Below are 24159 nucleotides of genomic sequence, written 5' to 3' on the forward strand. Positions count from 1 at the left end.
GTTTAGGATAGTAATGTTTTCTTGGTTAACTGTTCCTTTGGTTAGAATGAAGTGTCTATCTTTATCTCTTATGATTCACTTCAGTTGAAGTGTATTTTGAAATTATTTTGTCACACCTGTTTTCTTTCTGGTTCCATTTGATTCGAGTGTTTTTCTTTATCCTTTTACTCTAAGGTAATACCTGTCTTTAAAACTGAGATTCTTGTAGACAGTAGATAGGTAGATTTTGCTTCTTGTTTCATTCAGTTAGTTTGTGCCTATTGATCAGAGAATTGAGGTCATTGATATTTAAAGATATTAGTGAAGTGTGTGTGCTATTTTCTGCCATCTTGTGGTCAGTTTTTGGTCTTGCTGTTTGTGTTCTCAGTGGTATTTGTGTTTTAATGATTATGGCTTCCTAATTCTTTCCACAGTCTCTCTGTTACACTCATTTCTTTTCTTGTTCAGAAATACTGCCTGTTGTATTTTCTCAGGCTTGGTTTGCTGGATATAAATTGTTTAGGTTATTTATGTTGTGGAAACGTTTTCTTTCAGCTACAGCAGATAATTTTGCTTGGTATATTAATCTCTGATGGTTATTATTGTCTTTTAGGACTTGGAATGCATTGCTCCAGGCTCTTCTGGCTTCCAAATTTCCTTTCAGAAATCAGTAGTTACTCTTACTGGGTTTTCCTTTATATGTCATCTATGTTTTTTCCCCTGACAGCCTTTCATACTCTTTCTTTGTTCTATATGCTTTGGACTATGATATATACCTTGGGATAGTTTCCTTACTGGACTTAATCTGTTTTGTGTTCTCTATGCTTCTTTTGTCCATGTGAGTGTGTTTTCCTTCATTTGGAGATCTTGCTGAAGATCTGTTCTGTGGCATTGACCTGGGATTCTTCTTCCTCATCTCTTAGAATTACTTAAAAACTTGATCTTTTCATGGTGTCTGAAATTTCTAGTCTATTCGTCTCCTGTGATTTTTAGAAATTTTCATATTCCTTGCTATTTTTGTGCCTAGATTCTTTACTTTGTCTTCCAGTCCCGATATTCTATCTTCTGTTTGAGTCATTTCTATTTGTAAGTCTCTCCTTTGAATTTTCTAGTGGGCTATTGGGTTTTTTAATTCCATCTTCATTTCGGTTTGAGTCCCATTCAATGTTTCAGATGTTCACATTCTGGATTGTTGTCTTCATTTTCATCACCCCTTTGTTTTTGTTTTCTTGGGCATCACTCAGGAGTTTATTCTAAGTTCTTTCTCCTTAATTTAATTGATATTTTTCTATGTATCTTTTTTTAAACTCTTTGAATTCTTTGAAGTTTTGATTGATCTTTTAAATTCTCTGTCCTGAGGTTTAGTCAATTCTCATTGGCAAAAATTCTATAGGACAGGTTTTTTGTTTTTTTTTTTTTTTTTGGAGAGATGTTGGTTTGATCTTCCATACTGCTTGTAATTTTCAGATGAGATATAGGCATGTGGATTTCTTTGGTTGGTTCAAAGTCTGATAGGAACAGCAGGCTGGGGCAGAGGAGAACATGTGGGAGTGGCCTGGGCCTAGATTTTGGAAATGGATTGGGTGATCTGAAGTCAGATGCAAGGAGCAGACTGTGCGGGTGCAGATGCTGTGGGTTCTGGTCCACGTATAGCCTGGAATGTGGAGCTATATCTTGCTGGCTGGAGAGGGTGAATGTGTTATGGGAGGGGGCTGTGGGTTGAGGCTAGTCAGGGGTGATTCTGGTGGAAGCCTAGGGGTTGGTTGAGGCTCAGGCAAGGATAGTTAGACTAGGTGTCACCATTAGATATACTAGATTGGGTAGGTTGTGACGAGTGTGTGGAGGGGAGGGTGCTAGACTGGAGAAGGGTGTTTTAGCTAAGTTTTTGTCCAGGGAATGGAAACACTGGATGGGTCACTTCTCTCTGGGTTAATGCCATTCCCTGAGGAATCTGTTAATTAAAATTTCCTTTGACAGTTTTGTGCTTGTGTTAGGCCTTTATCTTAAAAGGAGCCATAACAACCTTTAAAAATTTTTAAAACTTTTATTTGGTTGGGAATTGTTGCAGAGTAAAGTTGAAGTGAATGAAGGAGAGGGAAGTTGAAGCTCTTCTGGTAGAGGAGACGGGGATAGAGCGGGAGAGATGGGAGCAGAGGGCTGAAAGAGTTGTGCTGCTCAGAATTTATATTTTGTTCTGATGGAGTCTTTTAAGGATGTTTTTACTCTCCTGTCTGTCATATGTTTCTTCAGTTCTGAGCTGTTTCCCCAGCTCTCTAGACTTCGTCTAGGTTAACATGCTTATCATTTCTTCTCTTAGCCACTTCAAATTCCGCTTAAAGTAGGTTTCCCATTCATTATGTTTTTATTGCCTATGCTTATAGTTTCACAAATAGAAATACTGATTTTGGAATATCAGAAGTTCTCCGTTGATGGAACTATAAAATTAAATTACTTCTGGTTTAGAGTTTCCCACTTTTCAAAATATTTGTAACCTAAAATACATAGTTATCACATGTGAAACAGTTGGGAATACCAGAAGGTGGCTTATACCCGAACAGTTTTTTCTTTGTACTCTTGGTTCCTTTTTTTTTTTTTTAATTTCAGACTTTTCTAGGGGATATGTAGTGGTTCAGGTATATGAATGCCTTGGGATTGATTCTCTTGACTCTCAACTTGAGATTATTTTCTACTACGGTGTCCTGGGGTCCTGTTGCATATTTAAGGGAACTTGAGGGTGTCAAGACATGAGGCAATCAAACTGTCCTGTGTGTCTTCCTAGCTTGCCTTAGTATTCTGTTGCATTGAAAAGATGCCATGACCATGGCAACTCTATAAAAGAAAACATTTAATTGGGGCTTGCTTATAGTTTCAGAGATTTAGTCCATTTTCTTCATGGCGGGAAGCAAGGTGGCATGCAGGCAGACGTGATGCTGGAGATTAACTGAGAGTTCCACATCCAGACCCGCAGACAGCAGTCAGAGGGACACCAGGACTTGCTTGAACCCCTAGTGACCCACTTCCTCCAACAAAATGACATCTACTCCCACAAGGCCACATTTCCTAATCCCCCAAGTAGTGCCATTCCCTGATCATCAAGCATTCAAATGTATGAGCCTCTGACAGCCATTCCTATTCAGTTCACCACATTCCGTTCCCTGCATAGACTTGTAGCCATATCATAATGCAAAAAAAAAAAAGAAAAGAAAAAAGAAAGAAAGAAGGAAAAAGAGGAAAGAAAAAAAATGCTTTCACTTCAACCTTAAAAGTTCCCACTGTTTAAAACTCCAAAGTCTTCTGAGATTCATGGTAATCTCCAACTTTGACCCCTGAAAAATCAAAATCAAAAGACAGCTCATGTACTTCCAGTTTACAGTGGCACAAAATATATGTTACTATTCCAAAAGGGAGGAAAGGGAGAATAGTGAGGAAATACTGGACCAAAGTGAGACCTAAAACCAGCAGAGCAAACTCCAGCCTCTGCATCCCATGCCTGATGTCAGAGGACTTTTCAGACTTCCAACTCCTTTCAGCTTTGTTGACTACATTACACTCTCTCTCTTGGGCTGGTTCCACCCCTGGTCTGCAGTGTTTCTTGGCAGGTTTCTCATGGTTCTGGCATCTCCCAGCATCTTGGGGTCTCCATTGAAATCCAGGCTTCACCTTCACGGCTTCATGTAATGGCCTCTCTAGGCTTCCATGCAGGGACACCCCTGACATATGTCTGGCCTCAGCAGCTTTCTTTAGCCATGGAGGGAGATTCTGTAACCCCTTTCTTGTGTCCTTGACTCCAAAGCCAGAACTACATGGCTGAAGCTGCCAAGTTCTGCTGCTTGCTGGGCCTGGAACTTGGCCCCCTTGTTCAGTTACATCTGCAGCAGCTTTCTGTTGTTTTTTGTTTCCTTCCCTGCTTAAGCTTCTCTCCAGTTCCCTTCCACAGCTTGGATGGGATCTTGCCTTGAGGTCATCACTCCCTCTATTCCATTTCTTAATCTATTTATCTCCTTGAGCACAGAATTTAGATCCATCACACAACCTGGTGCTCCTTTTCTCCTCAAACTGTACTTCTTGTATTTTTTTCTTGCTCAGCTTGCTCCTTTTTATTATAGATCTGAATAAGATTGGCCACTAATAACCACATGGCATGGTCTAAACTAGGCTGTTTTGAAATCACTTCTGCCAACACCATTAATCCAAAACTGTTCAATTTAGCTTTGGGCAGACTTTTTGGGCAAGGGCAAAACGCAGCCATGTCCTCTGCCAAAATATCACAAGAACAGTCTCTAGGCCTCTTACTAATATTCTTCTCTTGAGATGAGCAATCATAATCTACATTGCTCTCAGTCCTGTCTTCTATGTTCTTACTAGTTTGGCCAATAAGCCCCACTTAAATTGTTCAACTGCTTTGCTCTTATTATCCCTCCTCCCTCTCTTCGATTGGACTACTGGAGCTCGGCCTGGTGCTTGGCTGTGGAGCTCTGCATCTGCATCTGTCAGTTACTGGATGAAGGCTCTATGATGATAGTTGGGGTAGTCATCAATCTGATTACAGGGGAAGGCCAGTTCAGGCACCCTTTCCACTATTGCTAGGAGTCTTAGCTGGGGTCATCCTTGTGGATTTCTGGGAATTTCCCTGGTACCAGGTTTCTTCCTAACCCATAACAGCTCTCTCTATCAAGATCTCTCTTTCATTATTCTCCCATTCCATCCCTCACACAACTGGACCAGCCTCTTACCTTTGACTTCATGTCCAGACAGTCTTGAAAGTCTTGAACTAAAGGCAGCAAGGTTGCAGTAAGCAAGGGAAGCTACAGAATACAAAAGGAGATATTGGAATCCTTTCAAAGACAAAAGTCAGACGCTAGCCAATTAACAAATCAAATGTTCTGAAAGCATACAAACCGAAAACTAACAGATCTGAAACCAATTAAAGGTCTGAAAGTGAACAAATCTGAAAACATTGGAAAGGTTAGGAATCAAAAATGCTTCTAAAGCAAACAAAAAATTGATATCTTTAACCAGATATTTCAAAGCAAAAAACAAACAAATGTTCAACTCCCAAGAACATCTTAGAATAAACCAATGAAACACCTGTCATATCAAGTATGATCTAAGCCACAGAAAGAACTCATCTACCAGCTAAGTCAGTGCCCCACAGTTGAGCACAGAAGGCCCTGTGGTGGCAACTTGTGCCAGTCTGCTTGATTGTTCTTGGTGGATATCTGTGGATATCTGTGTAGAAGCAGCATTCACCTCAAGAGAAATAGTTTTGCTTTGTTTCCTGGACCTAAAATGAGTGATCATGCATGTCCAGGAGGATGGATTCAGGTTTCCCAGAATGCTATGTTTCAGAAAAATAACAATTTCATGACGCTTTTTATAGAAAAAGTACAAAGTCAGGGACAGCCTACCTGTAAACCATGGTAAGATATGTGGGCAGACTATTCAAATTGCTTTTTCTCCTTCTGTTTTTCCTAAGATATTATTAGTAGTATGCATTTGTACTTAAATTCATTTTGCATTAATCCCTTTTCATGTAAAGAGATATTTAAACTTTATCCTGCTTCTTTCTAAAGTTTATCATTTCATTACTGACTAGTATAACTGTGTTTTGCTTTGCATTGAAGTGTCAGCTACTGGTTTACATTTTTTTTTAAATGAAAATAGATTCTTCACTCAGATAATACATCCTGATCACAGTTTCTCCTCCCTCCACTCCTTCCTGCTCCATCACCTTCCCTCTCCCCCAGATCTACTCCCCTGTTTCCTCTTCAGAGAAGATCAGGCCTTCAAGAGATGACAACCAAACAGGACAAAACAAGATACAATAAGGCAAGGCAAAAGCCCTCAAAAAAATGCTGGACAAGGTAACCCAATAGGAGGAAGAGTTAACAGAGTAGGCAAAAGAATAAAGAGACATAGCCACACCTACTGTTTGTCTCACAAAAGCTCCATGCTAAGAGCCATAACATATACAGAAAGACCTGGTGTAGACCCCTGCAGGCCCTGTGCTTGCTGTTTAGTCTCTGTGAGCTTGTGTGAGTTGATTTGGCGGTGGGCCTTGTTTTTCTGCTCACCCTTCTACAGTCTTTCTGCTCTCTCGTCCATAGGGTTCCCTGATTTTCTAGGGGAGGGGCCCAATAGAGACCTCCAATTTAGACTCTCCGTATTATATCTGGCTGTGGGTCCCTGTACCTGTTTCTGTCTGCTGCCAGAGGAAGCCTCTGATGATGACGGGACAAGGCACTGATCTATGAGTATAGTAGAATATCATTAGCAATCATTTCATTTTCCTTCCTTCCTTCCTTCCTTCCTTCTCTCTTTCCTTTCTCTTTTTCTTTTCTTTTTTTGCCAGTTGTATTTGGTTTTACCCTAGGTCTCGGGTCTATCTAGTCTGTTTCCTGGCCATCCAGGCAGCTTGGGCATGGGCTCCTTGTTATGGCAATGGCCTCAAGTTAAACCAAGCATTGGTTGGCCACTCCCACAATCTGCTCCACCATTGTCCTACCACAAAACACAGATTGTACTTTGAAGGTTTTGTGAGTGGGTTTGTGTCCAGGTTTCTCTTTTCAAAACTTACAGAGTATCTATCTTCTCTTGCCAGAGAGACTAGAACATAAGGGTGAAGGCTCCATGCAGTCACCAACTTGACCTCTCTGTGTTCAGTGTACTGTGTGGATGTTGTCCTCGGCAGTGGGGCCCTGCTGTCAGTTTTCAGAGAGCAACTCTCTGTCCTAGCTTCAGCCCGGGTTGTTTAGCAATCTCCATGGCCAAAACCTCAACTGAACGTAATCCAATCCCACCACTGAAAGCCTTACCTGGGTACAAGAGATGGCTAGTTCAGCCTCCATATCCTCCATCGCTAGCAGTTCTCACTAGGGTCACCCTTGTAGATGCCAGGAAGATTCCACTGCACAAGGTTTCCACACCATTCCCCTGGAGCGTCCCAGTTCCAGCTGTCTCTCCTAGCACTCTCTCTCCCAGCGATCCCTCTCACCCCAGTCCACTTGCATTTTGTGCTATTGACGATGTCCTTTCCTTAGAGAAGTTGTTCCGTTTCATGAGGTCTCATTTGTTAATTGTTGATCTTAGTGCCTGCACTATCGGTGCTCTGTACAGAAAGTCATCTCCTATGCCAATGCATTCAAGGCTACCTTCCTCTTTTTCTTCAGTCAGATTCAGCGTGGCTGGATTTATGTTGAGATTTTTGATCCACAAACCCGAGTTTGTGCTGGGTGATAAATATGGGTCTATTTGCATTCTCCTATATTCAGACGTCCAGTTTGACCAGCGCCATTTGTCAAGATGCTTTCTTTTTTCCATTGTGTCTTTCCAGCTTTATTAAAAATCAGGTGCCCGTAGGTGTGTAGGTTTATGTCTGGGTCTTCAATTCAATTCCATTGATCAACGTGTCTGTTTTTGTGCGTTTTTTTTTTTTTTTTTTTTTTTTTTTTTACTATTATAGCTCTGTAGTACAACTTGAAATCAGGGATGGTAATACCTCCAGCAGCTCTTTTATTATTCAGTATTATTTTAGCTATCCTGTTTTTTTTTTTTTTTCCTTTTCAAGACAGTGTCTCACTGTGTGGACCAGGCTGGACTTGTGTTCAGAACTCACAGAGATCTGCTTGCTTCTATCTACTGAGTGCTGGGATTAAAGGTGTACGTTACTACACCTAGCTTTTGCTTTTCTATATTAAGCTGAGAGTTGTCTTTTCAAGATCTGTAAAGAATTGTGTTAGAATTTGGTGGGGATTACATTGAGTCTATAGATTGCTTTTGGTAGAATGGCCATTTTTACTACTCCTACCAATCCATGAGCATAGGAGAGCTTTCCATCTTCTGAAATATTCAATATCTTCAATTCCTAAGAGATTAGGGATACAAGAGATATACCCAAACATAGTAAAGACAATTATAACAAGCCTATAGCCAGCATCAAATTAAGTGGAGAGACACTCAAAGCAATTTCACTGAAATCAGGAACAAGACCAGGCTGTCCACTCTTTCCATATTTATTCAATATAGTACTTGAAATATTAGCTAGAGCAATAAGACAATGGAAGGAGATGAGGGAATACAAATTGGAAAGAAGAAGTCAAAGTATCGGTATTTGTAGATAATATGATAATATCCATAAATGACCTCAAAAGTCCTATAGGGGAACTCCTGTAGCTGGTAAACACCATCACTGAAGTGGCTAGATACAAGATTAACTAAAAGCAAGCAAGCAAACAAAAAACAACACCCCCCAAACCACCACTACCACCACCACCACCGCCAAAACCAGTAGCTCTTCTTTATCAAATGACAAATGGACTGAGAAAGCAATCAGGGGAACAACACACTTCACAATATCCTCAGCAATGTAAGTATCTTGGGTGTAACTCTAACAGAACTAAGTGAAAGATTTGTATGATAAGAGCTCTAAATCTGCCTCACTGTTTCATCTGGCGGGTGTGTCCACGGTGTGTTTTCCTTGTGTGTTGGCATATTCTTTTCTTTACTCTTTTCCCTCATTTGACTTTGATAATTTTTTGTTGTTTATTTTTATAGAATAGTTTTTCTTAAATTTTAGAAGGGGGCAGGATTCAGGATAATTTCTGTACCTTGTGTTACTTTCTTATGGATATTAAAATAAGGCCATTTATTTCCTGTTATGTAGATGCTTCTTGGTACTGCTTTCTGCTTTCTTACACTAGATATTTTCTTTGTCTCTCTCACCCCTCTGTTGCTGAGGTAACCCCACTCCCGGTATTTTGTTCTCATTCTGTGGGCTTGTCCAGTAAAGGGAGCTGTGATAGCTGTTTGTCTCCTGCTGCCCTTAGCCATTCTCATCTTCTAAGGTCTTTGCCTAGTTTAGTTTCAGAACCACTTCCTAGTGACCAATGGATGTCCAGAAGTGAAGCCTTATTGCCTCCAGCTTCCCTGGCTTCTTCCCCTCAGATATGGACACAGTCAGGTGGTTAGTATAACAAAAGTTATATTTTATTACGCTGAGGGTCATCACTCTAGGTCCACATTCTAAATTACTAATTCTGGTCCTAAGCCTGTCTTCCTAAGGCTACTCATCTGTGGGACGTATCTTAGCTAAAGGTCGAGTCCAGTGTCTAACAGAGGTCTCTGATTTGAGGGTCAGGATCCTGGGGGAGACTCTCTGGCTGCAGGGTAGATTAAGGTGGCATCTCTCCAGATGTGCAGAGTAGAACATTGCTCTTGATCTCTGCTTATATACTGTATACTGTCCAGTGGACATCATGGGTTCTAGGACTGTGTCTGGTTTATCTTGTGTGAGTGACGTCACTAAGTTCTGATTGTCAGGTACAGCCTTGCGTGTAGCAGGGATCGTTTTTACAAGTCTAAATGGTAAGTTTTTTTTTTTTTTTTTTTTTTAGCTATTATAGGATTGTTGGTGGTTTGGCCTCACTCTTTCTTTGTAGTTTGTTGGTCAGTTATCAGTGGGTTTTTGCTTTGCTCTGACGATTCAAAGGCATTCAAAAGCTATGCTTTTACTGCCACCATTCGGGCTCCAAATTGCTGATTCTATTATAACAAAGTTGGGTTTTTTCACTATTTTTTTTCTTTAAAAATGATTTCTGCAGAGGAAAAGGAATTGGCGTATAGCGCACCCTTCGTTTCTAGAAGCGAGGCCACAGAGGTCGAGAAGAGCAAATCTGAAGACAGTGGAAGCAGCTGCCTCTCTCTCTAAAGCATGGCTCAAGTGTGGAGAAGGATTTCAGAACACTTCTGAGACCCTGGTAGGAGAGCTATACAACTGTTTTTCATGATTGCAGAAGATCCTGGGTATCTAGGTATTATAACTAGTTTCTTTGGGATTCTCTTATTTTTCAAAGCACTTCTTTTTCATGCCTTGAGTTCTTTTAATAATTGTGTCAAGTTAGTATTTCTCTTCATAGTCTCTGTAGAATCTTTCTCCTTGTTTGAAAAGGAAGAGTGCACACTGAATGCCGACAGGTATGAAATTACTGAGCTTGCTACTGTTTATAAGAATTATATTTATGGGATGTCAGTTTGATTCCAGTTAATTTTTATATATCTTGTAAATTACAGAGGAATGCTGAAATAAACTAAAGATAATATGGTTATAGGTAGTAATGAGTGGTTAGTCATATATATGAGAAGTCATTAACATTGACTATTATGTGAAATGTTTCAAAGCTCAGCTTAGAGTTTAGAAAAATATGAAAATTGTGTGTCTGTAAGGACTATGTTCTGGGAAATCTCGGTGAATATTAAGAAAAGCAGAAGAATATGTTAAGGTCGGTATAATTTAATACTGAATATTTTACACAATAGTATAGTTTAGCCTTTTTATATGAATCAAATGTTAAATTATTTTTATTATTATTTTCCCTGCAGTCATTAGCAAGTGAAAAGACAACTATTTTTGAAAACCCCCTGGAATTATCTCCAAGCCCAAAGAAAGGTAACAATGTTGTGTTTATTTTTGTTTCTTAAAATTTTTTACCCCTGATCTTGGAGACCATAACTTTGGAGTCCTTAGATATGTAAGCAAGTGATCTATCACTGAACTAAAGTCCCAAACCCTAATATGTTGATTTATTGACAGATGAGACTTAAAGCTATTTTTTTTCTGTGATTTTTTTTTTCATCCTTTTAAGATGTCACACAGTTGAATAGTTCGTATATTCAGGGTTAGTGATGTAAAGGTATTTCTGAGAACTTGGCTTTCATCCCCGTCGTAATCTACGCTGTTCTTCCTGGTCCTGCTGGTGACTGCTAACATTTTGGTGTTCTTACTAGGTTTACTGTAATCATAGAATCTAGTGCCTTTCATGGCGCTAAGACCATTGAAAAACAGATATGTATATTATAATTCATAACTAGCAAAACGAAATACTTTTGTTGTTGGGAGTCATCGTGACATGACGAGCTGTATTAAAGGGTCATAGCATTAGGATGGTTGGGAGCCATTGCTTATCTAATAGGATAAGCTCAGGTTTAGGACTCCAGAGAAAGAATGAATAAATGAATAACCAAATGGTCTGCTTTGAATTCCGGTACCATAAAAATATTCATATGGAAAATAAATATATGATTTACACTATAGGAACCACTATTACAAACTCGATTTTTGCGTGGTGCATCAGTTATGGATGCTTTCTAACTTCAAATACAGGGAACTGTTCACAAAAATCAGGGACTCATGTTATCTCCTGCAATAAGACATCCTCAGAGTCCAGCTATTTTGAGCTCTGTAATGTTAATATGGGATTGATTCTCCTGGGTGAAAGTTTACGGTAGGTTGGTATTTTAGGCCAAATTTTCGAGGAGACTATTGTTTTTTATCCAGTGAACGTTGCTTTTTTTTAGGAAAGCTAGATCTCTTTTAGCACTTTGGCTAGAACCTGTCGTACAGATTACTAGTTATCTCCACTAAAGATGGTGTGATGAAGGTAGGATTTGTATGTGTGAATATTGCTGCTAGTAATGTTAGAGCTGGTTATCATGGAGAAGAGTGGACTTTGATGGTATCATCATCCCATCTCTGTAGATGGACTAGAAGAGTGAAGTCTTACGACCTCAGAGGTCTTTCCGTCTTCACCTATTTTAGGAAAACAAGCTAAATGCTCAAATCTCAGATTCCGCATCTTGGAAATGGGCATAAGACTGTGAGTTTTATTGGTTATTGTATTAGGTGAGCTAGGAATATAGATAAAATTCCTAGTTCCTGAGTACCTTTGAAGGTACTCAGTTGATGCCAACAGTTGCTGTTGTGTGTGCTGGCATAAAGAGCTGCCTGTGGACTTGCCCACAATTCTGTACAGTGGAGTAACTTTCTGTGATCTAGAGATAACCATTTTAACAAAATTCTGTACAGTGGAGTAACTTTCTGTGATCTAGAGATAACCATTTGAAGCCATGTTATCATTTCATTTTCCTTCATAGATTTCTTTTTTTCCCCAGTCTTTTGAGACAGGGTCTCATGTAACTCAGGCTGATGCTGAACTTGATTGTAGCTGAGGCTGATCCTCTTCCTCTACCTCTTAAGTAAAGCAGGCATGCACCACCGTGCTCCATTAGAGAATGCTGAGGATTTGAACTCAGGGTTTCATGCACTCTAGGCAAACCTTCTATAGCCTGTGTTCTTTTTCTATGCAAATGAAAAATAAAATATCCAGAAATGTTCCTTTAAAGTTTATAAAACACTGGCAGATATCTTTTTGAAATATCTGGTAGTGGTACAGAATTATATATTTCTTTTAGTGCCAATGTTCTTATATTTGTATCCATTTATGTTTAATTTTTAAGATATAATATATGGAAAAACGTTTATTTCTTTAAATACATATAGCTTATATATTTTTCTGGTGTTTATTGAGTTTTGGGAGAAAACTAAGTATTAAATAAATTGCTACTTGTATTTAATTACAGAAGTTCTATTAAGATAATTTTCTCAGGCCAGAACATATTTGACTCACAATATTGTTTTTTATTACATTGATGATATGCAGTGTATTCTGAAAGGATCAAAGAGTTTGTACCGATGTACTCTATTTATAACATGGCTTTAGCTAAGCCAAGATAGAGATATAAAAGGCCTAGGAAAGAGGTCGGGGGAAAAGGTATGTAAAGCATTTCCTAGAACCAGTTCATTTTTAAAATAGCAGCTCCTAAAATTAGTTTAAAGTAGTCTTTTAGTAAGAATCCTAAGATAACGTTTCAAACAAAAACAACAGCTCTCCAAAGTAAAAAGCAAGCAAGCAAACAAACAAGAAAACCAACCACATTTATTTAGTAGGTTGAGGAGCAAATATTTTTATGAGAGCTGGAAAATATAAGTAAGAAACATAATTTAAAAACAATGTCTAGGTTCTGGGGCCTGTGTCTATGACTATTTCTTTATCTCATTCTTTTTTCATTTGTCTCTTACACCTTACTTGGACCCCAGCTTTTGTCCATGGCTTTAATTCAGAGATGCCATGCGGGACTACTCATAGAACACTGTGAAGATGTAACACAACATTGTTTTCGTTGTCTTTGGAGTTTTGTGCTTGTGTCTTTGTCCAAATAACATGCATAAACTTTCATTCTGATAAATGACAACTGTCAGCTGCATTTGTCTTCTCATCTTGTGTTGCAGACGCAGCAGCCGAGAGTCCTGGTGAGCTGGCAAATATAACATGGAGTTCGAGTGGAAGTGATTTCTCAGAGGAAGATTCGGCAGTCCCTCAGCTGCAGAGAGATGGTGGACACGGCTGTGGAGCAGATAGGTTTTGTAGCAGGACTGCTTCATGTCCAGAAGATGGAGCCACTGAAGGTAAGTTCCCAGCTTCTGTTAAACACTGGGGTCAGCAGTAGTGGAAACTTAAATTCGTATTATACATTTATTATGAATTATGACTACTGAGTTATATCCTCTGTACATTTTCTTACATGTTTCTCATAACAACTGTAAGAAATAGATATTATAGTGGCTTCTTATTTTGTTTTTCCTTTTATATTTTGATATAGAGTATGTATAGCCTGGGCTTGCCTTGAACCTGAAATCCTCTGAGTTTGCCTCTCAAGTGCTGGGACTACAAACCTGTACCACTATGTGGCCTGTCCTTACTGTGTTTGCTGTTTTGTTCTGTTTTATTGCAGTTAATAGATTAGGTTTGATTTGCTCAGATTTAGTTGGAATTTTACTTTTACTCTGTAATGTCAAGCCAGTGTTCCTAATTTCTCAGCAGTGCTGCACCCAAGCTTCCTCCTGTCTTACTTGTTATTAATGAATAAGCATTACAAGAATCAGTGTGTGGTAGATAATACTTTGTAGTCTATTGTGTTTATATTAAAACGAGGCTTCTCAAAATTAGCAGTATTGTTTTCAAAATAAGCTTGCTGCTTTTAACTCGGATGTTCACTTTAGTTATTCCTCCAAAGTTAGGTTTGCTTAGACATCTTCTCTAGAAAGTGCTTACAATCTGTTGACCTCTTTGAATGACATTTTAGTAGTTATCTGATAAGATGGCATTTTATGTTATATATAAGTTGACAATTCTTATGTTAGTTATTCCATTTTGTTGACTAAAACTCACTGTGAGATAACTCTTGCCTAATTTTTTTACATGATTTATAACAGGGCTTTTCAATATTAAAAACTGCTTTATATTAATTGTATCTTAATAAAGCTGCTATTTAAAGCATGGCTGCTGCCCTCTTCTACTGAAGGTGATATTTGGTAGGTTCTAACGTTGTAACGTTTGTAAATGGAAGCATCCTCTGATGAATTAACCTTCCTGATGGAACTGAGAAGTAAGATAGCTGTAAGTTCAAAGCTAGCTTGGCTTATGTCTGGAGCTCCAGCCCATGCTTGGTTCCTTACTGCCATTTTGTTCCAGAAAACAAAGATTTAGAGGTTGGGGAAATGACTGTGTCACTAAAATGTTGCTACACAGGTGTGAGAACCTGGCCTCAAACCCTAGCAGCCATGTAAAAAGAGAAAAGCTAGGTATAGCGTGCACCAGCACTGGAACCGAAGACAGGGGAGATTCCTAGTGCCTACTAACAGCCAGGTAGTTAAATCACCCACGTAAGAGACCCTGTCTGAACATAGAAGGGTGACAGTGATGTAGGAAGATCCCTTACACTGACTTCTGGCCTCCACATACACATGTACATAGTATGTGTGCATCCTTACACACTAGCAAATAAATTAAAAGCTAGAATACTTAGGAAGTGAGATTATTGAACTTGCTATTGACCTTTCTTATAAAGTTGATCCTAAGGTAGTAAAGAGTAAACGATCCTTTGGAGTATTTGAAGCCATGCTAGTGGTTGCTGGACTGTCTTCCTCTTTCAGTTTTCCTTTCCCTTCTCCCTATTCTTTTAATAGTTTTCAGAGCTTTTTTTTTTCTCTTTATTCTTTTTTTTTTTAAAAAAAAACAAGTTTCCACTTCCTCCCAGCCTCCCATTTCCCTCCCCCTCCTCCCACCCTACGCCCCCTCCTCCCACCCTTCTCCCCCTCCCCCCACTCCTTTCCCCCTCCCTCTCCAGTCCAAAGAGCAGTCAGGGTTTTCTGCCCTGTGGTAAGACCTAGGACCTCCCCCCTCCATCCATATCTAGGAAGGTGAACATCCAAACTGGCTAGGCTCCCACAAAGCCATCGCATTACATAGGATCAAAACCCCGTGCCATTGTCCTTTGCGTCTCATCAGCCCTCATTGTTCGCCATGTTCAGAGAGTCCAGTTTTATCCCATGCTTTTTCAGTCACAGTCCAGCTGGTCTTGGTGAGCTCCCAATAGATCAGCTCCACTGTCTCAGTGGGTGGGTGCATCCCTCGTGGTCCTGACTTCTTTGCTCATGTTCTCCCTCCTTCGGCTCCTCATTGGGACCTTGGGAGCTCAGTCCCAAGTGTGGGTCTCTGTCTCTATGTCCATCCATCACCAGATGAAGGTTCTATGATGATATGCAAGATATTGGTCATTATTGCTCTAGGATAGGGTCATTTCAGGTTGCCTATCCTCAGCTGCCCAAGGAACTAACTGGGGACCTCGGCTTGGGCACCTGGGAGCCCCTCTAGGGTCAGGTCTCTTGCCAACCCTAAAGTGGTTCCCTTAACTAAGAATTGTGGTTCTGTGCTCCCCTGTCCAACCTTCCTTTATCCCAATCCTCCTGTTTTCCCAAGGCCCGACCTCCTTCCCTTCTAACTTTTCTCTCCCCATCTCCCCTTACCCCCATCCCACCCCACCCCCAAGATCCCAATTTTCTCCCCGGCAATTTTGTCTACTTCCCTAAGCCAAGAGGATAACTATATGTTTTTCCTTGGGTTCCCCTTCTTACTTAGATTCTTTAGATTCCCCTATTGTAGACTCCGTGACCCTTATTTATGGCTAGAAACCAATTATGAGTGAGTACATCCCATGTTCATCTTTTTGGGTCTGGGATACCTCACTCAGGATAGTGTTTTCTATTTCCATCCATTTGCATGCAAAATTCGAGAAGTCATTGTTTTTTACCACAGCGTAGTACTCTGATGTGTAGATATTCCATACTTTCTTCATCCATTCTTCCATTGAAGGGCATCTAGGTTGTTTCCAGGTTCTGGCTATTACAAATAATACTGCTATGAACATAGTTGAACAAATGCTTTTGTCATATGATAGGGCATCTCTTGGGTATATTCCCAAGAGTGGTATTGCTGGGTCCAGGGGTAGGTTGATCCCGAATTTCCTGAGAAACCGAAACACTGACTTCCACAGTGGTTGCACAAGATTGGATTCCCACCAGCAATGGATGAGGGTACCCCTTCCTCCACAGCCTCTCCAGCAAAGGCTATCCTTGGTGTTTTTGACTTTAGCCATTCTGACAGGTGTAAGATGATATCTCAAAGTTGTTTTGATTTGCATTTCCCTGATTGCTAAGGAAGTTGAGCATGACCTTAAGTGTCTTTTGGCCATTTGAACTTCTTCTGTTGAGAATTCTCTGTTCAGTTCAGTGCCCCATTTTTTAATTGGGTTAATTAGCATTTTAAAGTCTAGTTTCTTGAGTTCTCTATATATTTTGGAGATCAGACCTTTGTCTGTTGCGGGGTTGGTGAAGATCTTCTCCCAGTCAGTAGGTTGCCTTTGTGTCTTAGTGACAGTGTCCTTTGCTTTACAGAAGCTTCTCAGTTTTAGTAGGTCCCATTTATTCAATGTTGCCCTTAATGTCTGTGCTTCTGGGGTTATACATAGGAAGCGATCTCCTGTGCCCATCTGTTGTAGGGTATTTCCCACTTTCTCTTCTATCCTTTTCAGTGTGTTCGGGCTGATATTGAGGTCTTTAATCCATTTGGACTTGAGTTTTGTGCACGGTGAAAGATATGGGTCTATTTTCATTCTTCTACAGGTTGACATCCAGTTGTGCCAGCACCATTTGTTGAAGATGCTTTCTTTCTTCCATTGTATACTTTTAGCTCCTTTATCAAAAATGAGGTGTTCATAGGTTTGTGGGTTAAAATTCGGGTCTTCTATACAATTCAATTGGTCGACTTCTCTGTTTTTATGCCAGTACCACACTGTTTTCATTACTGTAGCTCTGTAATAGATTTTGAAGTCAGGGATGGTAATGCCTCCAGAAGATCCTTTATTGTATAGGATTGTTTTGGCTATCCTGGGTTTTTTGTTTTTCCATATAAAGTTGATTATTGTCCTCTCCAGATCTGTGAAGAATTTTGATGGGATCTTGATGGGGATTGCATTGAATCTATAAATTGCCTTAGGTAGAATTGCCATTTTTACTATGTTGATCCTCCCAATCCAAGAGCAAGGGAGGTCCATCCATTTTTTGGTATCCTCTTCAATTTCTTTCTTCAATGCCTTAAAGTTCTTGTCAAATAGATCTTTCACTTCCTTGGTTAGATTTACCCCAAGATATTTTATGCTGTTTGTGGCTATCGTGAATGGTGAAGCTTCTCTGATTTCCCTCTCTGCTTCCATATCCTTTGTGTATAAGAGGGCGACTGATTTTTTGGAGTTGATCTTGTATCCTGCCCCATTACTAAAGCTGTTTATCAGCTGTAAAAGTTCTTTGGTGGAGTTTTGGGGGTCGCTTAAGTACACTATCATATCATCTGCGAATAACGAAAGTTTAATTTCTTCCTTTCCAATTCGAATCCCCTTGATCCCATTATGTTGTCTTATTGCTATTGCTAGAACTTCAAGCACTATATTGAAGAGGTATGGCGAGAGTGGACAGCCTTGTCGTGTTCCTGAGTTAAGCGGGATGGCTTTGAGTTTCTCTCCGTTTAATTTGATGTTAGCTGTCGGCTTGCTGTATATAGCTTTTATTATATTTAGGTATGACCCTTGTATCCCTAATCTCTCCAAGACTTTTAACATAAATGGTTGTTGAATTTTGTCGAATGCTTTTTCAGCATCTCATGAGATGATCATATGGTTATTTTCTTTCAGTTTATTTATATGCTGGATTACATTGATAGATTTTCGTATGTTGAACCAGCCCTGCATCTCAGGAATGAAGCCTACTTCATAATGGATAATTTTTCTAATGTGTTCTTGGATACGGTTTGCCAGTATTTTGTTGAGGATTTTTGCGTCGATGTTCATGAGTGAGATTGGCCTGTAATTCTCTTTCCTGGTTGAGTCTTTGTGTGGTTTTGGTATCAGAGTAACTGTAGCTTCATAAAAGGAATTAGGTAATGACCCTTCTGTTTCTATATTGTGGAATACATTAAGGAGTATAGGTATTAGCTCTTCTTGGAAGTTCTGGTAGAATTCTGCATTGAAACCATCTGGTCCTGGGCTTTGTTTGGTAGGGAGGTTTTTGATAACAGCTTCTAATTCTTCGCGACCAACAGGTCTGTTTAGATTGTTCACCTGGTCCTGGTGTAACTTTGGTATATGGTATTTATCTAAAAAAGTGTCCATTTCTTTTACATTTTCCAGTTTTGTGTCATACAGGCTTTTGTAGTAAGATCTGATGATTCTTTGAATTTCCTCTGTGTCTGTGGTTATGTCCCCCCTTTCATTTCTGATCTTATTAATTTGCGTATTCTCTCTGCCGTTTGATTAGTTTGGATAGGGGTTTATCAATCTTGTTGATTTTCTCCAGGAACCAGCTTTTTGTTTCATTGATTCTTTGTATTGTTTTCTGTGTTTCTATTTTGTTGATTTCAGCCCTCAGTTTGATTATTTCCAGTCTTCTACTCCTCCTAGGTGAGTCTGCTTCTTTTTTTTCTAGAGCTTTCAGGTGGGCTGTTAAGTCTTCAATATGTGCTTTCTCTGTTTTCTTTAAGTGGGCACTTAGTGCGATGAACTTTCCTCTTAGCACTGCTTTCATAGTGTCCCATAAGTTCAAGTATGTTGTTTCTTTATTTTCATTGAATTCAAGGAAGACTTTAATTTCTTTATTTCTTCCTTAATCCAGGTATGGTTCAGTAGTTGACTGTTCAGTTTCCATGAATTTGTAGGTTTTCTGGGGGTAGCATCGTTGTTGAATTCTATCTTTAATCCATGGTGATCTGATAAGATGCAGGTGGTTACTAATATTTTTTTGTAACTGTGTAAGTTAGCTTTGCTACCGAGTATGTGGTCAATTTTCGAGAAGGTTCCATGAGCTGCAGAGAAGAAGGTATATTCTTTCCTCTTTGGGTGGAATAATCTATAGATGTCTGTTAAGTCCATTTGCTTCATTACCTCCATTAATTCTCTAATTTCTCTGTTAGGTTTCTGTTTGATTGACCTGTCCATTGGTGAGAGAGGAGTGTTGAAGTCTCCTACTATTAATGTGTGTGGTTTGATGGCTGCCTTGAGTTTTAGCAATATTTCTTTTACATACGTGGGCGCTTTTATATTAGGGGCGTAGATATTCAGGATTGAGACTTCATCCTGATGAATTGTTCCTGTTATGAGTATAAAATGTCCCTCTCCATCTCTTCTGATTGATTTAAGTTTGAAGTCAACTTTGTTAGAAATTAGTATGGCCACACCTGCTTGTTTCTTAGGTCCGTTTGCTTGATAAGCCTTTTCCCAGCCCTTTACTCTGAGTAGGTGCCTGTCTTTGTGGTTGAGGTGTGTTTCTTGTAGACAACAGAATGTTGGATCCTGTTTTCGTATCCAATCTCTTAGCCTGTGCCTTTTTATAGGTGAGTTGAGCCCATTGACATTAAGTGATATTAATGACCAGTGGTTGTTAACTCCGGTCACTTTTTTAGTAGTAGGGTTTGTGTGTTTCCCTTCTTTGAGTTGCGCTGGTGAAAGGTCTCTAGATGACTGAGTTATTGTTTGCATTGTTGGACTCCTTGGTTAGTTATTTTCCTTCTATTATTTTCTGTAAGGCTGGATTTGTGGCTACGTATTGTTTAAATTTGATTTTATCCTGGAAAATTTTGTTTTCTCCATTTATAGTGAACGAAAGCTTGGCTGGATATAGTAGTCTGGGCTTGCATCCGTGATCTCTTAGTTTTTGCAGTACATCTATCCAGGACCTTCTGGCTTTCATGGTTTCCATAGAGAAGTCAGATGTAAGTCTGATAGGTTTACCTTTATAAGTAACTTGGCCTTTTTCCTTTGCGGCTCTTAATATTCTTTCTTTATTCTGTATATTTTGTGTTTTGATTATTATATGGCGAGGGGATGTTTTTTTTTTGATCTACCCTATTTGGTGTTCTGTATGCTTCTTGAACCTTCATAGGTACCTCTTTCTTCAGGTTGGGAAAGTTTTCTTCTACAATTTTATTAAGTATATTTTCTGTACCGTTGAGCTGCACTTCTTCTCCTTCTTGTACTCCAATTATTCTTAGGTTTGGTCTTTTTATTGTGTCCCAAATTTCCTGAATGTTTTGTGATGAGAATTTGTTGGTTTTGCTGTTTTCTTTGATCAGTGTGGTTATTTTCTCTATGGTATCTTCAGTGTCTGATATTCTCTCTTCTATCTCTTGTAATCTGTTGTTAGTACTTGTCTCTGTCGTTCCTGTTGGTTTACCCAGATTTTCCATCTCCATTCTTCCCTCGGTTTGTGCTTTCTTCATTGCTTCTATTTCATTCTTCATGTCTTGAACTACTTCCCTAACCTGTTTGATTGCTTTTTCTTGTTTCTCTTGGTTTTCTTGCGTGTCTTTGAGCGATTTATTCATTTCCTCTACCTTTTTGTTTGTAATCTCTAATTGTTTATGGCAGTTTTTCACCTCCTGTTTAAGGTCCTCTATTATTTTCATATAGTTCACTTTTGAGTCGATTTCTTCTATTTCTTCAGGAGTAGGGTGTACAATTCTTCTTATTTCGGGATCCCTGGGTTCTGGTGGTGTCATGTTGCCTTTCAGGTTGTTGGAGGAATTCTTGCATTGGCGCCTTCCTATCTCTTCCTTCAAATGGAGCCAGGAGAGGCCTGGTGTCTTGGTCCAGTCTTTGCTGTGATTGACTCTCTGGGTATATCTCTTCAGTGTAGAAGCAGGAACTGTTCCCGTCCAGATGGGATTCCTCAGCAACTAAACAGGGCCGCCGGTAGCCCAATGATCCAGGGCCAACAGGATGAATGGAGCAAGGTGGGGGTGGTATCCAGGAGCGCGCAGGAAGCCTGGCGCCGGAGCTGAGGGTGCCCAGGCTCCCTTACAGGGGACCCTGAGGCCTGCCCGGTAGGCAGGCACTCACCGCTCTGGGTGGGTAGCCTTAGTTTAGGAGCTTAACACTGTACTTGAGCACTGGTCCTAGCATACAGCAGGGAAGCGTTGGGGAGGGGTGCTGGGGGGGCTGGGTCGTGCGAAAGAAAGACAGCCCTGCAGAAGGAGCTGGGGGAGGGGGGTTTGTGCTCTCTTCCGGGACAGTCCGCCCCTGGATAGCACACACTCACCCGTCCTGATGGGATTCCTCAGCAACTGCTAGTTTTCAGAGCTTTAATGGACGACAAATACTATAGTTACCAAGATTTAAGTTGTTTGAGACATGAAGCTTGGGTGTTAAGTATGTTATTTCCTTTTATACATACTCTATTTTATGAGCTATGAAATATCTTCATTTTATTAGAAGAAGATTCGGAGTTATAAATGTGCCTCTGTAAAAGGTCATGTGAAGAGAGGCACATTTATTTATAAGTGCTTCAGTTGATAATTGAGATCCAGGATGCCCCTGTTTAATTGTATGCTGGTTGCCAAGCCTTTCTTCATTTCCTTTACAAATAATATCCCAGACTCCAGGATGAGAGTATCTTGATTACAGGCTCTAGAATTGGGCTTAAGAAGGAAGAACTCTAAGTTAAATTTGTCAAAATATTTTTTTCTTTCTTAAAAATTTCTCTTCTTGGCCGGGCGGTGGTGGCGCACGCCTTTAATCCTAGCACTCGCGAGGCAGAGGCAGGCGGATCTCTGTGAGTTCGAGACCAGCCTGGTCTACAGAGCTAGTTCCAGGACAGGCTCCAAAACCACAGAGAAACCCTGTCTCGAAAAACAAAAAAAGAAAAAAAAAATTCTCTTCTTGTGCTTGAGGAGGTAGTTCAGTTGGTAAACAGGATTTGAGTTCAACACCCAGAACCTGTGGTTTTAAAGTCACAAGCCCTGATATGGTGACACACTTTTAATCCCAGCACCTGTGAGGGTCTCTGAGTTCAAGGCCACCTAGTCTACACAGCAGGCTACAGGTCAGCCAGGGCTGTACTATGAAACCCTATAAATAAAACAGAAACCAGGCATGGTGGTACTTGAATCTCAATATTATGGAGGCAGCCAGACAGGTTTCAGGGGTTCAGGGACTCAGTAGTGGGAGGGCCTTGCTTTCTTAGTAAATTACAGGTCACTGAGAGACCCAATTTCAGAAAAACATATAAGGCAGTGACCGAGGAACCAGGCTTGACTCTGATCTGCACATGCACATACACACATGTACCGATGTACCCCTCACATGGATATATACCCAGATAACCCAGTCTTTTAGAACTTTTGCAAGGTTCCTTAGTTTTTAGAGACCCAGTCTTCATCTGTAAAGTACATGGCATTACTGTGCTCGGTCATGAAAATCCCCATTTTGTTTCTTGTTTAATCTCACTCATCTCGTTACAATATGCTAATTTCCTGTGGCTTACTCAAAGTAGATATTGTTGTTTCTCTTCCATTTCTTTCTTTTGACTGTTGACATCTGGGTTGGTAGGACAGCCCCTTCAAAGACAGTCATTCTGTTGAGTGAAAGCGAGAGTCTGTAATGGGTGCTCCCCAGGGGTGTGGTGCTGATGGCAGCTCCGTAAGTGTGTGTGTTGTGTGTTCCTTCCCTGGCTCGCCACGGCTTCCTGCTGTGATGACACAGCAGCCTGGAGAATTTGTTGTGCTCTACCCTGCCTGGCTTCAGACACGAGAAGTAAAGGTCTACTTTTTCAGTGGTTTAACCTCTAGTTTTTTTGTAATTAGTGTAGTGGACTTTTACCTTATCTTATCAGATCTTACGAGACTCCCCCCGCCCCCCTTCCTGTGTAATAGCGCTGGCTGTCCTGGAACTCACTATGTAGACCAGACAGGCCTGGTCTACAGAGACCTGAATGCCCCCCCCCCCGCACTGGGATTAAAGGCATGTTCCACTATGTCTAGCTTTGTAAAAGAGTTATTTTAATTTTTGTCCCATATCTTCTTTGTTATTTTATTTTGTGTCTATATATGAGTGCTTGCATGTATGTGAGTGCACCTCATGAGTGTCTGGTGTATGTGGAGGCCAGAAGACGGTGTCTGGACCTTGAGTTACAGAGTTGTTGTAAGCTACTGTATGGCTGCTGGGAACAACCTAATTTCTCTGTAAGGTCAGCAAGGCTCTTAATTGCTGAGCCGTCTCTCTAGCCCCATCCCCTATATTTTAACTTTACTATTGTTATTTTTTCTTTAATATTTTAAGTTACAGCCAGGTACTAAATTTGACACATTTTTAATGAGCTATTCCTTCACTTTAGTGGAAGGGAGAGAGTCGACGCCCTTCTATTAAGTGAGATGTAGGTAGACCCGTTATCTTAGCTCCCTGTGTATTTGTACTTTGACCTGTAGGAAAGATTTATGTATTGTACCTTACAGTTTATCTGTGATAACTACTTTCAGTTATTTAGGCATAGCAGATTAGATAAATAGACCTATTATCTTAGCTCCCTGTATATTTGTACTTTGACCTGTAGGAAAGATTTATGTATTGTACCTCACAGTTTATCTGTGATAACTACTTTCAGTTATATAGGCATAGCAGATTAGATTTAGTTCATTTAGTCATGTAATATGTGTGCACAATTTAGCTGTTTGTCTTAAAATTTAGCTAAAGGTGTAATGAGATTATGTTTAAGAGGTAAAATGAAACTAACTTAGTTTGTTTCCATATTGACGAAAGATATTTCTGGAAAAAAATTCTCGGGTAAAGATGCTTGAAGAAGTTATTTGTTTTAATTTAAAATTTATTTTTTCAGATTTATTTTTATTTTATGTATATGAGTGTTTTGCTTTCATGCATGTTTGTGTACCACGTGCATGCAGTACCCATGGAAGCCAGAAGAGAGCATTGGATCCCCTTGGAACAGGAATTATAGACTTTTTAAAAAAAAAAAAAAAAAAAAAAAAACGGGAATTGAACCTGGCCCTTTGCAGGAGCAGTCAATACTCCTAACTACTGAGCCACCTGTCTAGCCTTGAAAAAGTTATTTCTAACAATGAACTATATAAGTAAATCATGGTTTGTTGCTATCTTAATTACTTGATTCAA

General features: G+C 39.8%; 1 protein-coding gene across 2 annotated transcripts in view; it reads left to right on the plus strand.

Annotated features, from left to right (window-relative positions):
• Spidr (scaffold protein involved in DNA repair) overlaps positions 1–24159 on the plus strand; it is a 228473-nt gene that overhangs the window by 10195 nt on the left and 194119 nt on the right. The window contains exons 2-4 of one of the 2 annotated variants that reach the window (XM_041677878.1): positions 9579–9734; positions 10357–10423; positions 13103–13279. In XM_041677878.1, the coding sequence (XP_041533812.1) occupies positions 9579–9734; positions 10357–10423; positions 13103–13279 (400 nt within the window). Of the gene's footprint in view, positions 1–9578; positions 9735–10356; positions 10424–13102; positions 13280–24159 lie in introns of those variants that run through there. The other variant, XM_041677879.1, reaches the window with a different exon arrangement.

Source organism: Microtus oregoni, unplaced genomic scaffold (assembly GCF_018167655.1).
Source record: "Microtus oregoni isolate MIOR12 unplaced genomic scaffold, Mior012 000029F_ref0000214, whole genome shotgun sequence".
Lineage (NCBI taxonomy): Eukaryota > Metazoa > Chordata > Mammalia > Rodentia > Cricetidae > Microtus > Microtus oregoni.